This window comes from Emys orbicularis, chromosome 1 (genome assembly GCF_028017835.1).
Source record: "Emys orbicularis isolate rEmyOrb1 chromosome 1, rEmyOrb1.hap1, whole genome shotgun sequence".
NCBI classification, from domain to species: Eukaryota; Metazoa; Chordata; order Testudines; family Emydidae; genus Emys; species Emys orbicularis.
Genome location: NC_088683.1, coordinates 32,585,263 through 32,602,150, shown reverse-complemented (window position 1 = coordinate 32,602,150; position 16,888 = coordinate 32,585,263). Strand labels below are relative to the sequence as shown.

The 16,888-nt window shown below is 39.0% G+C and overlaps 1 protein-coding gene across 2 annotated transcripts in view; it reads right to left on the bottom strand.

Moving 5' to 3' along the window:
• ABCD2 (ATP binding cassette subfamily D member 2) overlaps window positions 1-16,888 on the bottom strand; it is an 85,687-nt gene that overhangs the window by 41,032 nt on the left and 27,767 nt on the right. The window contains exons 3-6 of one of the 2 annotated variants that reach the window (XM_065419412.1): window positions 12,594-12,715; window positions 7,973-8,141; window positions 3,760-3,854; window positions 1,638-1,783 (exon numbers count right to left, since the gene is read on the bottom strand). In XM_065419412.1, the coding sequence (XP_065275484.1) occupies window positions 1,638-1,783; window positions 3,760-3,854; window positions 7,973-8,141; window positions 12,594-12,715 (532 nt within the window). The remainder of the gene's footprint in view (window positions 1-1,637; window positions 1,784-3,759; window positions 3,855-7,972; window positions 8,142-12,593; window positions 12,716-16,888) is intronic. The other variant, XM_065419420.1, reaches the window with a different exon arrangement.

Sequence of the window (16,888 nt, the reverse complement as noted above, 5' to 3'; positions counted from 1 at the left end):
ATCACAGGACCTTTGTTACCAACCAGGAAGACTGCTAGCAGCCTTGGACAATGGGTGCTTCTTTTCCAAAATGGCCTATTTTCTTATTGCAGCTCTGCCTGGCTCCTGACAGAACTGCATTCACACTGGAGGATAATTATCCTTTGCTATTTCTGTTAAATAAGCTGATTCTCGAGTTGGCTTTTAAAATCTTAAATAGAACATAAGACTTGCCATGCTTATTCAGAGCAATGGCTTACCTAGTCTAATACTGTGTTTCCCACAGTGGCCAGAACCTGATGCTCTGGGTAAAGATGCAAGAAACCCCTGAAGCGAGCAATTATAAAATAAACTTCCCATAAGGAAAAATTTTCCTAGCCACCTCAGTAACAGATTGAGTAACATGCTGTGAAGCATGACAGTTTATATCCCTTCCAAACTTCTTTTTTTTTTAATCCTTGCTATTGTAACTGTGGGTGCTCATTATCCATTTTTTTTAATCCTGCTAAACTCTTGGTCCTTAATAATATCTTGTGGCAGGGAGTCCCACAGGCTAATGTTGTCATGTAAAAAGTATCCTTTTATCAATTTTAAATTTGCTGCCTTTCAGTTTCACTGAATGTCTTTTGTTACCCTTTCTCATAACAACAAGAACAAGAAGTGCCTGGTTTACCTTCTTTATATTGCTCATCATTTAAACCTTTCTTTCCAGGTGAGAGTGTACCATTGATTTCTATAGTGATGTAACAGCTCCCCAGAAGTTCTGAGAAGTTCCTCTTGGGATTGTTCAACTCTTCACTGCCTTCTACTCAGTACTGAGCTTTAATGACACTATCTAGTTGCAATATACTCCTTTGCGTTATTTACACGCAGGCTTTTTATGTTGTCTTGAAGGCTCTGTTTGTCTGCAGAGAAAAATCTATCCATCGCTTAACAGCTTCCATTCTACTTTATCACTGGTATTTTCTAAGCAGAAACACATTGTGAATATTTACTTTTACCCAAGTGAAGAGGGTGAACTACAAAAGGCAAGCAAAGATTTTCAGTGCTTGATTTAGCTTTTGCAAAAACATCCAAGTTAGAACTCTAAAGAGAAATATTGGAATATATTGGATTGGATTGTGTTCTGGGAGGCCTACAGATTACAAAGGAAACATTCAAAACATCATACTTTCCTTGGCAAAAGGAACACAGATTTAAAAGCGAAAATGTAAAAGTAATGCTGGATTTGGTTTTGGTTTAGTATTGCAAAATTTAGGGTTTTTAAATTGTAATTCAAGTTTGGGGGAAAACAATGTTCCCCACTTGTGATACTTTTATTTCACATTTATTTTAAAAACAAGCTCTATTTGGCCTATTTCAAGTTTTGCTTGACGGAAAAGGAAACTATGTTCCAAAGCCTAAACTGTCCCCCAGTGTTCTTCAGTCATCCAGCCCTCTCTGGCTGTATGTGGGCTCATCCCCATCACACGTTGGTGACTGGCAATGGGAGCTCTCCCCCTACAACTGAATGTGGCGGCAATTCTTCTGCACTTTCCAGTAATAAGAGGTGAGGGTTACCATCTTCTAACCTTACTTTAGATGCCAGAGGTTTAGAAAGTGGACCAAATCTCACAAAACTGGGGGAAAAGTATTTCCAGTGTAGGCAAAGCACGTACCTTTGTGGGATATAGAACATGTGCTGGGGAGGCGGTTTGTAGAGAACACCATCATAGACTGGCCACAGACCACTTAAAATTCTGAAAAGAGAACTCTTTCCACAACCATTGGGGCCAGTGATTAAAAGATGCATTCCTTCCTGTACCTAAAATAGTCATGAAAACGATAAAACAACCACCTTTCAAAATATATCACTTTTACCATGAAGCATATAATGACACAATCTAGCACACCCCACAATGAAACCACCTAAGCATTTAGTTTAAGTAAGTACAAATTGTGAAACTGGCTACAACTCTTATTCAGTCTCTGCTTGAAAAACTGCATTTGCATAGAATATGTGGATTCAAAGAGCAAAAGCTCTTTACTAGCTCCAAGAAGATATCATATTTACTAGCTCCAAAGATACAATTTAGATGGGTTTTTTTCTAATTTAGGAAACAATCCAGATGGGTATGGTATTACTTACAAAAGGCTATTTTTTGGAGGGGCATGAGTCATTAGCACTGAAACCTTTTTTAACATTTGGGCACTTTGTGTCTTGGGTAAAATCTGACTGCAGTTCATTTTAACATGTAGCAAAATTAGACCCTAGTCACATAGAGCTGGGAAAAACATGCCCACATACCATATGTCACTATCTATGATGAATCTTGATTTCAGTATTCCTTGTTCTGCATCTACAGATCATATTTAGAGCCAAATATTCCCCTCAAGTACTTGCATGCACTGACTTCAATTTGAGGAGACTGTAAGGAGTTAAGGACACTCACTACCTTACAAACGTTAACATTTCTATGACTACACTAAATTCCATCACAATCTCATTAAACAGCATATAGTATTTTTTGTATGGGTGAATTAGGCACAAAGGGGTGAACCTCAAAATTCCATTTCTGCTCATATAGTGTCATTTTTATGCATTTCTTATATACATACACATACATACATGTATATATATATATATATACACACACACACACACCCCTTTGTTTATTCACCCTATACACCCCTATACTTCCCCCCACCCACCCACCCAATAGCACTGTTTGTGAATTCTCTCTATAAATATACTAGGTAAAGTGTACAAACATACAGGTATCTCTGCCTGAATATCAGTCCATCATTTTATAGTGCTAAACAAAATACACAAAAATAACAGGAGTACTTGTGGCACCTTAGAGACTAACAAATTTATTAGAGCATAAGCTTTCGTGGGCTACAATTGTAGCCCACGAAAGCTTATGCTCTAATAAATTTGTTAGTCTCTAAGGTGCCACAAGTACTCCTGTTATTTTTGAGGATACAGACTAACACGGCTGCTACTCTCAAACAAAATACATTTAAAGTAGCTGGGAGTTTTGCCAAATTAAAGGCCCTATTCTGCCAGGTGCTGACTATTTCCTTAAAGGGTCTCTCTCTCTCTGTCTCTCGCACACACCCAGAATACAAATACAGAGGTAACATGAGCAATTAGATGCATAAATGAGGTAGTGGACGTTCTCATGCAACTTTCCAATGCTTTCACCTATTTCTATATAATTACTGCACTAATATTCAATATTGTGACATATTTTGGAATCATTCAATAAATGAAATGCATTAACAATGTAATGCCAATAGGAATTGATTGCTATTTGCAATAAATCACTGAAAACAATGTGAGTTTTTGCTGAGCAAAGATTGTAGGATTGGGCCTGCAGATTATACTGTCAGCTGTTAGTTACTATTGATCCTTGGAGTGGTCAAGTGAAGTTCCACAGACTCACTGTTTGTTCTAATGCTGTGGACTTGGAAGATTTTTAAAGCATCCTAAAGGTGTTAAGCACCTCAGTCCCATAGAAATTCAATGGGAGTTGGATGCAGAACTCCCTTAAGCAATTTTGAAAATGCAGCTGTAGTTTTTAATCTGACAATGATACAAGTCAAACCATTCCCTCTCCTCTCTCTCCATTTTCTTTGAGCAGGATACACTGTACATATCTGCCTCTAGTGAGCCACTATGCCTACCTTTCTTGACTTCCCCTCTTCTCCAAGTATTTAACATAGGGTACATGAACTCTGTGTTGTTTTGTGTTAATGTGATGGCAACAATCAGAAGATTCTTGCATATCATCTTACTTTGAAGTTTAGTCTGGAAACCACCACATCTCCATTTGGGGTAATAATAGGAACATTTTCACAAACAATTCCATGATCAACATCAATAACTTTTCCTACAAATTAAAAAAAAAAGTTAGTGAAACATTCAGGGGGTCAGTGATATCTATTAGTCCAAGAACAGGGCTGAGAGCCACGAATTTCTGGAGTTTGTATGTCCCTTCATGCTTCAATCACCATTCTAGAGGACATGCGTCCATACTGATGACGGGTTCTGCTTGATAACGATCCAAAGCAGTGCGGACTGACGCATGTTCATTTTCATCATCTGAGTCAGAGGCCACCTGCAGAAGGTTGATTTTCCTTTTTGGTGGTTCGGGTTCTGTAGTTTCCACGTCACAGTGTTGCTCTTTTAAGGTTTCTGAAAGCATGTTCCATAGCTCGTCCATCTCAGATTTTGGAAGACACTTCAGATTCTTAAACTTTGGGTCGAGAGCTGTAGCTGTCTTTAGAAATCTCACATTGATACCTTCTTTGCATTTTGTCAAATCTGCAGTGAAAGTGTTCTTAAAATGAACAACATGTGCTGGGTCATCATCCGAGACTTCTATACCATGAAATATATGGCAGAATGTGGGTAAAACAGAGCAGGGGGCATACAATTCTCCCCTAAGGAGTTCAGTCACCAATTTAATTAACGCATTTTTTTTTAAACGAGCATCATCAGCATGGAAGCATGTCCTCTGGAATGGTGGTAGAAGCATGAAGGGGCATGCGAATGTTTAGCGTATCTGGCATGTAAATATCTTGCAATGCCAGCTACAAAAGTGCCATGTGAATGCCTGTTCTCACTTTCAGGTAACACTGTAAATAAAAAGTGGGCAGCATTAGCTCCTGCAAATGTAAACAAACTTGTTTCTCTTAGTGACTGGCTGAACACGAAGTAGGACTGAGTGGACTTGTAGGCTCTAAAGTTTTACATTGTTTTGTTTTTAAAATATTTGTAATAAAAATAATAATATAAAGTGAGCACCGTACACTTTGTATTCCATGTTGTAATTGAAATCAATATATTTGAAAATGTAGAAAAACATCAAAAATATTTAATAAATTTCAATTGGTATTCTATTGTTTAAGAGTGCAATTAAAACTGTGCTTAATCACGATTAATTTTTTTGAGTTAATCGCATGAGTTAACTGTGATTAATTGACAGCCCTAAGTATTTTGTCAAGTCTTAAACTAATCCAAATAAAGAAACAATTAAATACAGGATTGTTACACGTGGATCTGGTAGCACTGCCTATAATTAAGGTTGCCTTACACTTTCCATTATAAGACCCTGTTTTCAGTTGCTTATAACTTTACCAATCTGTAACTATTTGGGCTGAAATTTTCCATGTTGGGCATTTTCCTCAGGCTGAATTTTGCAAAGTTTCAGCTAAAATATTTTGGTGGCTTCTGGGAATGAAATTAGGGTTGTTCTTCCCATCTTAAAATAGTTCTTACAACCACTTAGTTGAGAAGCTCTGTTGCTTCCAAGCTCTGGAGCAGGAACTTGAAATTTGGCAGACAGGTCACCCTGATGTCAGGGATGTGCCTTATGCCATCTCCATGAAAATTCATCCAAATTTGGCCAAGTTATAAGCCTCTGAAAAAAGTTTGAACATAAAGGCTTGTTAGAGTTTGGCAGCTACATTCTCTGAATATTCCATCTGTTGCCTGCCTCATTTGTCGGAGAAGTTGGAAAATGTGTAGTGAAGGAGGCAGGAGACCATCAGAAGAGAATATATAGTCTTATGGTTAGAGAATTAAAATGCTATCCTGGAGAACTAGATTCTACTTGATTGCCTCTGCCATGTGATGCTGGACAAGCCACTTGAACCAAAATTACCACCATTGGCCACTAACTGTGCGTTCCTTATTTTCTAGGTGCCTGACGTCAAACAGCTCGGACCAGATTTTCAGGAGTGCTCATGACTGCAACAGAAGTCAAAGCAGCACTTTGGACATATAAGGTGTTATAAAAATACTAAATAATCTGAAACCCCTAGGCGTCTCAAGTTGGGCACCTATGACATATTTGTCCTTAATTTCTCTATGCCTCAGTTCCCCAGCTAGAATACAGGGATAATAATACCCTCAAACAGATGTTGTGAAGATCAATTCATTAACATTTGTAAAATAGTCAGATATCATGGTGAGAGTTGCACAGGTAACATTAATTCTGGGATTTCCTAATATTTGAGTGCTTGACTTTGCGACCTTAAGGCTCTCTTAATGTAAGGGGGTTGGAGGTTGTTTGTTTTGTTTTTTAATGTAATGAGGCATATAAATTGATAGCACAGCTACAAAAAATAAGTGATGATCCTTTTTTATAATTCTGAATGATAAGATAAGGAAAGACTAAGTAAAGTAATATATTATTGTTATTTGACTAAAGTATTTAAAAGGTTGTATGCAGTGTAGTTGTAGCCATGTGGTTCCCAGGATATTAGAAAGATAAGGTTGGTGAGGTAATATCTTTTATTGGACCAACTTCTGTTGGTGAGAGAGACAAGCTGAAAAGCAGCTCTGTGTGGCTCGAAAGCTTGTCTCTCTGACCAGCACAAATTGGTCCAGTAAAAGATATTACTTCACTCACCTTGTCTGTTTAAAAGGTTGTCATTCTTTCTTAGCCTACATCAGTAAAGTTATGGGCTGTAGTAAATACAGAGGATAATATAACATTATTTGGTGGCACAAGTTGATACTGACGATTTAAGAGGAAATAAGTGGTGTGGGGCAATGTAATAAACTTGCCTTAAAAGACATGGATTTTCTTTTAACAATATGCACACTTACATGTATGCACACATGAGTGTACACACATGTGCACAGATACCCACCCACGCACCCCTCCACTGTTATAAATTCCTATGCAGGGATTTCTGAAATTATCAAGGCTGAAAGAAAGGAAGAAAAATGTTATTACAGTGGAACTTCTGATGGGAGAGCCTCAGAAAATATGTTGCCTCTGCAACTGTAGTGGAAACAAAGTCTTGGTATGGACTGAAGAATGGGATGCTATACCACATGGAAACATCAGCAGAGTTCTCATATTTATTTGAACTGCATTCAGTCTTTAAAATAACTAGGCAGTCATGCTAAAGAACAATTGCCTGTGGGCCAAGTACATTAATTTACCACTATTTGGACTAAAAAACCCTTTTCTCTACTACATTACAAAATGTAGCTATTACAAAATGTTGTTTATTTTATTGGTAATCACACATTGTCATGTCCTACAAGGTCAAGAAATCAGTTAATGCTTACAGTTAATGTTTGTGCCGCCTCAGGGTGTTTATTATGACCCTGTTGAGAAATCTGTGCTGAAGGGCAATAATGTTGTAAGAGAAGGAAGAAAATATTTCACACACAGCAGTTTAACTCCTTCGCCTCTGAATAGCTACTATTTTCCTGTGGGGGTGGGGAAGGGATTTGGTTTGTCAGCAGCAGCTGGGAAGCAGGAAATGGAAGGAGTCCAATGTGGGTAATCAGGAGAAGTAAATGGCAAAAGGCCATATGAGGGGATTGGGGAAAAAATTGGATGGGGGTGAGGGGTAGAGACAGAAGGTGAGTAATGGGGCACAGTGAGAATTCAGTCAGAGGGCACATATACAGACCTTAGAAGGAGGAGAAACAGGGGAAATGACAGAACGTAGAGAGTAGGAGGAGCAAGGGGAAAGGCAGGCAGGAGGGTTGGAGCTGATCAGAAAAATTTTCAGTGGAAAATTGCGTCTTTTTGTTGAAAATATGAAAACTGAACACATTTTGATTTTCAGTGCCTGAAGTTTTTTAGGCCAAATCCTACTAAAAACATCAAAATTTTTCTCTTTTCAGATGAAAATTTTCAGGTTTCAGTTTTCTAATTAAAACTAAAAAAAAGTAAAGGAAAGCAGATTCTTTCTGGGCAAAAAAATGTCAAAAAAACAATTTTCTGTGGAGGTTTTGATGGAGAATTTCCAGCCAGCCCTTGTGCGAGTACATTGGGAAGGAATCTCAGGGTTGTCTGCTAGGAGGCATAGAAAACTGCAAAGAAGTAGGTTAGGAATATGTAATGGGAGAGGAGTTGATCTGTGGCAACTTTGAAATAGCAGCAAGGGTTGTGTAAAGAAAGACTTTGTTTATACCAGTAAAGTTGCATAGTAGGCTGAAGAGTTTATAGAGAAAAGTATCAAAATATGAATTACCCACCCTTGATTTCCAAGGGACCATCAATGTGTAGTTCTGCTTTATCTTCATTCTTGCTGTTGGTTTCAATCTCTTGAACAACAGCAGTTCTTTTGTAAATGCCCCTCTTCACTTCATCAAAGACTGAAAACATGTTGTACACTCGAGCTGTATAGCCTGCTAACTCGGTGACCTGAGAACAACAAATGATCTGTTTAAATTACATAATCTGGAAACTGGAAATTAAATACTTTGTCCAGTCATTTATGGATAGCATTCCCAATCATTTTGACTCAGTACTACTTAGATTTCATTCTGGATTAAGAATAAAAGGAAATTTTTCCTCACCAATTAATTTTATTTCTTTGAGATCTTCTCTGACAGTCCCCCCAGATGCACACGTACAGTTCCTATCTGCCAGCAGATGGCGACATTACGTTGAAGGACAGATCCTAAGCTGACGTAAATTGGTATAACTCCAATAAAGGCCTTGAGAATTTTTAGTGATGTCATCACCAGCAAATAAGGGGGCTGCTAGCTCCCATCTGTCAGCTGAATCTCTTAAAGCAGTTCCTATAATAGCAATTTATTGTGCAAAATACACCACACACAATTTTCGGAGCCCTAGCATAAAACTTGATGTTTGAAAAAGTCCTGGAAATGTGCAGAAGACAGTGCTAAGCTTGAAGGGAGGAGGCCTGGACTGGCATAGAAGATAGCAAAGAAAGAAAATGTAACACATAAGGAAAATTTTCCTCTCTTTGATTTTCTGTGCCAAGCCAGATGTTTGGCTACCTCCAAAAGCAATGCTGTGCCATACAGTAGGCACTGATTATACCTCATGAAAGCTGCCTTCAGCGCTCTCACCAAATGATGAATCAGCTCATGCCTGAACATTACATTTGCTGAACACTACAGGTTAAACAGTGAAGGACATATACCCCAGGTGGCTGCCTTCCCTATCTCCTGTAGTTCTGTATACACCTTCCAGGACACAATGCATTTAACTTTCTAATGCCACACACTCTGAATGCTTCTGGGACTTCCTTGCTGGCACTGAAGCAACTTTCCCTGACTAGAAACTTCATTCTCTTGGAAGGAATGGATTTGGATGCTGCTCACTTTGTTTTTCTCTCTTTCTTCTGTGGCACTCATGCTGCTGTTGTGAGGCTCTGAACTGCTGAGCCTTTTTGCGAGATTCCTAACACCCCATCATGGGTCAATGTGGAGAAAAGCATGCCAGTGTACCATTCTATTTAATTGTGAGGGCATCTGTGGTGCTAGAATTCATATCTTTAGTCCTGCTGAATTACTTCTCTGCTGTTCTGTTGGACTCTGTGGCAATCTAGTCTGTTTAGGTCTTCTATTGTGACAAATTCTCTAAAAAAACTCACTCCTCTTTTCCACTCTCCCTAGCATATTTAGGATCTGTTTGGCTAGTCTGCACTGTTGCATACTCTGACTATGGGAATAACAAATAGGATGGCTAAGAGGAGCATGGGGGGCTGCTTTCAATACCTGGTTTTCCTTGGCCATCTCTTTGCTCCGGGTCAGTTTATTTGAGTGAGAGATGGTGGCTGTTCAGTGTACCCACGCCAAAACATTTTTCAGCCTGTGGTGAAAGTGCAGAGGAATGAGTCCAACTGTTCTCCTCCAGATATGACAGACTCGTACATTTGTCAGTGAAAACTACTACAGGGTCATGGCGTACCCCAGGTACTCCCCTCTCTACACACTGGTATCTGGAGTCAGGATTCCTGGGTAGGCTGAGTCCCCAGAGCAACTGAGACTCAAATGAGAGAGGAATCTAAAACTGCACGGAAGGCTCTCCAGCAGACCCTGGCAAAGGTCCCATGAATCCTCCTTTGGATAAAGATCTGCTTGTCTGCCTGGACCTTGGACCCCCTGCAATTGAGGGGGCCTCTGGGGAACAGGGCTGACAGGGTCTTGGGGAAGGTAGTTCTCACCCTTACCTTGCCCTTTTTTATTTTTACCTTGTCATCCTCTAACTCGCAGGGGAGGAATCCTGTGGGGAGAAATCTATTTTGTGTGTGAAAGCCTGAAACGACTGCAGCAGTTAGCCAGATAGTACTCTTGAGGCCTAGCTCATTGCATGCCACGCTGTCTATGCCTTTTATGGAGCCTCATATTGGTGCATAGTTGGAAATCCTCCTAGACCTTTGATGCCTGCTCAAGGACTTTTTCCTTTGTTCAGGCCTTTCTCCACAGCCATTGAAGATACTGATCCTCAGCCTGCTGGAGACAGAAACAAATGAGCTCTAGGACCTGGCAAGCCCCTTTTCTTGCAGGTGATGACCTCACCAAAAAGTCTCAATGTACTGTCTCCATCTGCTGGCAGAGAGGAATTACACCCAAGCATCTGCAGTAGTATAGAAGACTGAAGGGAAAAGTATTATTCCTATATAACTGTATGATTACCAGATTCAGAAAACACAAATTCTGATGTCGAAAGCTAGAAGAGAGGCAAGAATAGCAGGACAATGAGTATAAGCGTGCATCTAAACAGCATGCTTCCTTCTGCGGCATGCAGAGCACATACTGCGTAGCCCCCACCCCCAACACGGGTATAAATAGCACCGTAGACAGACAGGCACAACTTAGGCAAGTAAAGTAAAAGGTGTGGGTATGTATCTGAGTACAAACCCGACACTGCTCCAATTTGCCCAAGCCACCCTCCTCATCTACATAGCTATTTCTAGCAGTATAGTGTTGCGCTGCCTTCCCACTGCCGAAGCCTTTTCCTATCGCAGGGAAAGTTGCAACCAGGGGGGAGGCAGAGGGGAAAGGTTTTGCCAGCTCCTCATTGCTGGAGTCCTTCCCTGCCGTAGGAAAAGACTGCAGTAGGGGGAAAGGCTCTGACAGAGGGGAGCTGCTAGAACCTTTCCCAGCTGCCTCCCCCACTGCTGGAGCCTTTCACTGACACATGTAGCAACACACCACAGTGTGAATGCAGGGTGCTTTTCAATGTAGCATGTAGCACACGTACCTTACACGCCACCGAAAGTGGTGTGTCGTTTAGACATAGCCTTAAAAAACAAATAAATTAGCTAGTTGTAGTAAAGCATTTAGAGATAGCCAGATCCAAACCTGGTGTTAGAAGACGTCTCTGGTGTAAGGAAGTGTAACTCTAGACAAGTCCCATAATTGTACAAAATTCAAGAACAGCTATTTGTTATGAATTATAAGATCCTGCTCTCAGTCATGGTTTTATAAGAGTATAGGAGTTTATAAGGAGAACTTTACAAAACCCATGGTAATTATCAAATGTTTCAACTCCATGAGTAAGCCTAGACTGTCCTGCATTGGCAGGTTTTTGTCTCTAACACTTGTGAAAAGAGTTGTACTGACAGTATTTAAGACTGAAGATCTCCTGCTACCAGTAGAGCAGGTACACCGTGGACAGCAGCAGGACAGCCTTTCCACATTGTCTCACCAGTGTGCCCTCCATACTGTCCTGCAATGACCACTTCTAAATATGACAATGTAGTAGTCTCCAAGCCTATTCAAGGTCTGATCCAACTCCCACTGGGAGACTTTCCAGTGAATTCAGTGGGAGTTGAATCAAGCCCTCAATCCTTGGCCTTTGCTAAGCCTGCAAACCAGCATCCCAAACAGTGCTCTCTGTCACAGTGATATTTGGGATACTGAATGCTGTACCCTATGAACAAACCTTAGACCACCATCTCAACTCACACGCTGCAAGAAAGGTAACAGGTGGTAACAGTTTCAAAAGCATGAGCCTGTAGACTTACCCATCAAAACACTGACAAGTTGGATTTACCGTGGTGGCCTACAGACAAAAAATAAAATCGCAAAGAGCCAAACATTGCCCATCTTACTAATGAGGTCAGTTCCAGTGACTGCTACAGGGCTGCTCAGGTAAGAAAAGGGAGTGGGATTCGTACTTTATTACCATAAAATATTAAAGTTCACGGGAAGCATATTACCATTCGATGGAAATTGCCTAAAAGTAACTTAGAATAAAAGATGACGGTGTGGTATCCCACTACTACTTTGGCAAAATTTTATGTATAAAATTAAGATGGAAGCTCAGCTCCCTGGGTCTTTCACTTCATACTCTCTGAATTAAAGTGTAATTGTGTTACAAGTCAAATCAGTTTGCTGTCTTTCACCTATTATTTAGTGGATATTTTTTCTGTGTCATAAAGCAGCCATGTTTGCAAGGCCCCATGTAAATGTATAGCATTATATAAATGATTTTAACACTGAATGCTAATAGTAACACCTTCACATAATTGGTAACCAGGCAGTCTCTCTACATTGTAGGCCAACTATTGAAACAGATGAATCAAAAATCACAGTCTATTAGAAGAACTGCTTGAGAAGTCTGCACAGTATCTGGCTCTAGTCTAGAAAATGCTGTCATGGTTTATGCTCATGGGCCACAAATTATCCCCACATTAAAATACTATCTGTACTTACGTTACTAAGGGCTAAATTCTGCAGTCTTCACTCAAGAGAAACTCCCATTGATTTAAGGACTGCAGAATCTGCCCCAATATGATTACAAAATAAATTTAAAAAAAAATCTTACATTTGCAAATTCTGTTTTATTTTCATTTATTTCTCTTTTCAGTTGTATACTACAAATGACACCCAATACCTCTTTGTAAGAAGACATAATCCTTTCAATGGCATCTGCTCCAGAGGCCAACAGATTTCGTGAAGTAGTAAAGGCTTCTGTTCGCTCACTAACCATTGCTTGTTTATGGCCATCTTCTAACTCTAAAAGCAAAAAATGTTCTTCTGTTCAAATATTCTTCTGAAAAATATCTCTACAAATTAAATTATGGTTAAAATGTGAGCCATTATTAAAACAGATATTAAGTTAAGAACACTAACTCTATGAAGACAACTTTCTTAAAGGAATCAGAAAGGCAAACAATTGGCATAAAACTTCTAGTAACAAAGAAAAAATGGGAGTATGAGAAATAATTCTTCTTACACAAATCATCCTTTTTTCTTTTTAACACCCATCAACCTCTTTTTCTTTTTAATATACTATTACTCAGTCTGAGTTTTACCACAACTGTAGTGAATCAAACAGAATTTCAGTTTCATTGTTTTGTTTTTACTAGTACTGCTATTACTCATTTTCAACCTTACTTAGTTCTTCACTCCACTTAAAAAGGAACATTCATACTGATGCACCTTTGGCAAAATTAGAATATTTTATAAGAATGCAATTAACTGACAGTAAGTTTCTATATTCCTCTTGGTAGTATTAGAGGGATCTGTGTCTGAGTAAGAGTCTTCTTTCTCACAACCCAGTTTCTCTGTCTGTTTGATCCCATAATCCTTTGTTATAACATTGTAGCCTGTTAGCATGAAAATTCTTCTGAATCAAATAAGAGCAAGAAGTGATGTCTGGTGAGAAAATAGCCTTAACAACTGACAAAGGCAAAAATGGCAGCCGAAACTAGAGAGGGCATGGGAAAAAGAAACACATTTATGTTTCAAGTATAATATCTTCACATGAAGTGTTTGTTTTTCCCAGAGTAAAATTCATTAAGTATTTCATGCCTGGAGTCCAATTCTGCTATTGTGATATCTCTTGCCGTCATCACACCCACAGAAACTGCTATACAGCATGGAGCCAACCTGTAATTTGCTCCTCCACAAAATCATCAAGATAATAATGTGGCTGAATTTTTTAAGAATGAATAATGTATAATCCTTAACATTTGCAACTAAGCAAATTAAGATGACAATATATGGTCAACCAAATGTGAAATTTTAGGTTGCAAGAGGGGTTTTGGGAAGATATCCTTAACCAGTCTATAACATTATGCAGACTGGTTAACGGTGCTGCAGATTGGAACTTCTGTCTTTCTCTGAAGTATGGGTACTGCCAGACACTAGGCTAGCCAGGCTAGTAGGCTGATCCAGTATGCCAACTCCTACATCAGGAATTATTATTAATATCTTCTATTAGGCTGGCTCAGTGCTTTTAGTCAAGAAAATCTGTGAGCAGTTTCCTACAGGTGTAACGTGATGGTCATTTTATGTGCTGTTCTATGGCAGGTAATGCTAAAGCAACGTAAGCGAAATTTTCTTACGCAGCGAGTGGTTCTCTCACCTCCATGACAAGGTCAGACTCTGCAGTGTTTGAAAACATAAATCTTGTTGTACCTGTCTGTATCTTCTTTTTGCTTTTGAAGCTCCTAATACCCAAACGCTAGTTTGTTTTAATTTATCAAGCCACCAAAAAAAAAAAAAACCTGGATAAATACATCCTTGGTATAACTCCACTTACATCAATGAAGATACACAAGAGATAAGTGTAAACATTTTGGGCCAAAAATATTATATAGAAAGTTACTGTCATACACATATGACCCCAATTTGGCCTCCCTTTGTCTCAAAATTCAATTTCTGAATTATTTAAGAAAACTGTGGCTGTTCAGATTTTTTAATTTAAATTATTCCAAGTCAGTAGTGCGTCACCCAGCACACTGGGATATACACATCTGGTACACAATGAGAGTCATGCCTTTCTAAAAAAGGACAGAACCTTCCTCAGTCAGGGTGTGATCCTAAAACCCTCACTCATATAGATAGTCATGTAAGTTGTCACATTTACTCCAATGGGAGGACTCATGTGAATAAGGCTCTGTAGGGAATCCAGTCCTCAGTAGTGATGCCAATTCAGTAGTACAAAACTAAAAAAAAAAAAAATTAGAACTCTTCCTTGGCAGATAACCAAGTTTTACTGATCTAGACAGCATTTTAGATGTCACTGTGGATTTAAAATTGGGTAAATTTGAGGAACTTTAAACTGCTCCAGAACACAATTCTCCATTATTGCATGACTGAAATCAAACCACCAGACCTGCCCAAAATAACTTTTCTTGATCATTTTCTCCAATGTTTTTCACACATAGGCTTTTCCTTCTGTGTTAGAGGAAGTGCCATATTACAACAGACTGGGCCAGTGGTCTCTCTTTAGTCTAGTATCTAACCTCTGTCAGTAGTATAACTTGTTCCCCACTTATAAAACTTCTTAATCCCATTTGTTTTATGGAAAACCCATATCTATTGTGCCTAATGAAATTAAAGTCTCATTGTCATTAATGTTTAATTTCCAGGGAACTAACTACATTCAGTATATTTTGGTCTACTTGTGTTTTTTGTATGATTCCTTTTGCATACTAGCGTACTATAAAACGACTTACAAAACTCATATACTGTAACAGCAAACGGATATCAGAAAAGGTAGCACTAGCTGTGGTCTGTGTGTATTTTAAATACATACAAATACCTAATTTTTTTTTGGCAACAGTGAAAAGGCTATTGCTGTACTGATGCAATCCCTCCTGTCTGAAGACCATCTATGTGAACAGTTTCAGATTGATTTCAGGCATGGTCATAAGTTCTAAACACTAGCTATTCGGTTCCAAACACTTCCTGGATTCTAATGGGTTTATTCATCAATGACAGTTCTAGTTCCCATTCCTCAGATTTTAACCAACTTCATTTGCCTTCCACACTTGATCTGATTGGATACAGTACTATTTCGCCAACTAAATCGCCTTCAGCAGTGAGCTGTGCTTGTTGGATTTTTAGCATACCTGGTTTACTTCTTACCACTTGATGGGGTCAATTTGTCACCATTAATAATGCATTTATGATCTTGTCCCTGTTCTTGTAGAATGCCTCAGGGCTCTGTAATAAGTTCTACACTTTAACATTTTGCATGTTCCTCCTGGCAAATACTCTTCAGTATTACACCTCTACCCCGATATAACGCGACCCGATATAACACGAATTCGGATATAACGCGGTAAAGCAGTGCTCTGGGGGGGCAGGGCTGTGCACTCTGGCAGATCAAAGCAAATTCGATATAAAAAAAATTAAAAAAAAAAAAGAATGGAATCCTATCTCCTAGAACTGGAAGGGACCTTGAAAGGTCATCGAGTCCAGCCCCCTGCCTTCACTAGCAGGACCAAGTACTGATTTTTGCCCCAGATCCCTAAGTGGCCCCCTCAAGGATTGAACTCACAACCCTAGGTTTAGCAGGCCAATGCTCAAACCACTGAGCTATCCCTCCCCCTCACCTATAACGTGGTAAGATTTTTTGGCTCCCGAGGACAGCGTTATATCGGGGTAGAGGTGTATGTGACAGGCCTACCACTGACATGGAGAAGACAGATTTATTTTTCTGACTTCTGCTCCGTCTACATTTTAAACATATTTGTCAGAGGTCCATTCCTGGATGTCAGAGAATGTTACTTACTGTAGAGTTGATATGGGTGAAATACTGCTCCTTTCCTCTATACACCTTTATAGAGGCTCTCTCTCTTTGAAGGACCCCTAACCTGTTTATGATTCATGGGGGAAGGGCTAGGGAGGAGACATTTACATTCTGTGGTTAAATAATCTCTTTATCAGTTAAGGGATTTTGCTGAGCTGCATTTATTTCCATTTTAGCAGAAAGTACATTAAATTGGTTAACCTCATTTCTGTTTCCAAAGTACTAAAACACTGTTATCCTTCACTGATTGTTCTGTATAATATGGACCTGTATAAACTCCTTTGTTTAGAATATGATTGCCAAATTCTTTATCAAATTCAGACAATATGCACAGATTTCACCTGCTCTGAAAACAATCCATTGGTACTTGGTTAAATGTACTGGATTTAAAATTGATCTTTTCATTTACAAAGCATTACAGAATCTTTGCATGGTGAATCTTATTGATTTTTTTAAGACTTCTTATGATTCCAGTCATGTATATGGAGATTTGTTGAGCCAACTTCAAAGTCAGTTTTTCTCTATCCATTTATTTAGCTTAGGTATTGCTAGGATACTTATCATTATAATTTCTAAGCTCTAATATGCAGTATCTAAAAATGTTAAACAGGAATTTTTAAATCATTGTATTCTTTTTTTGTGGA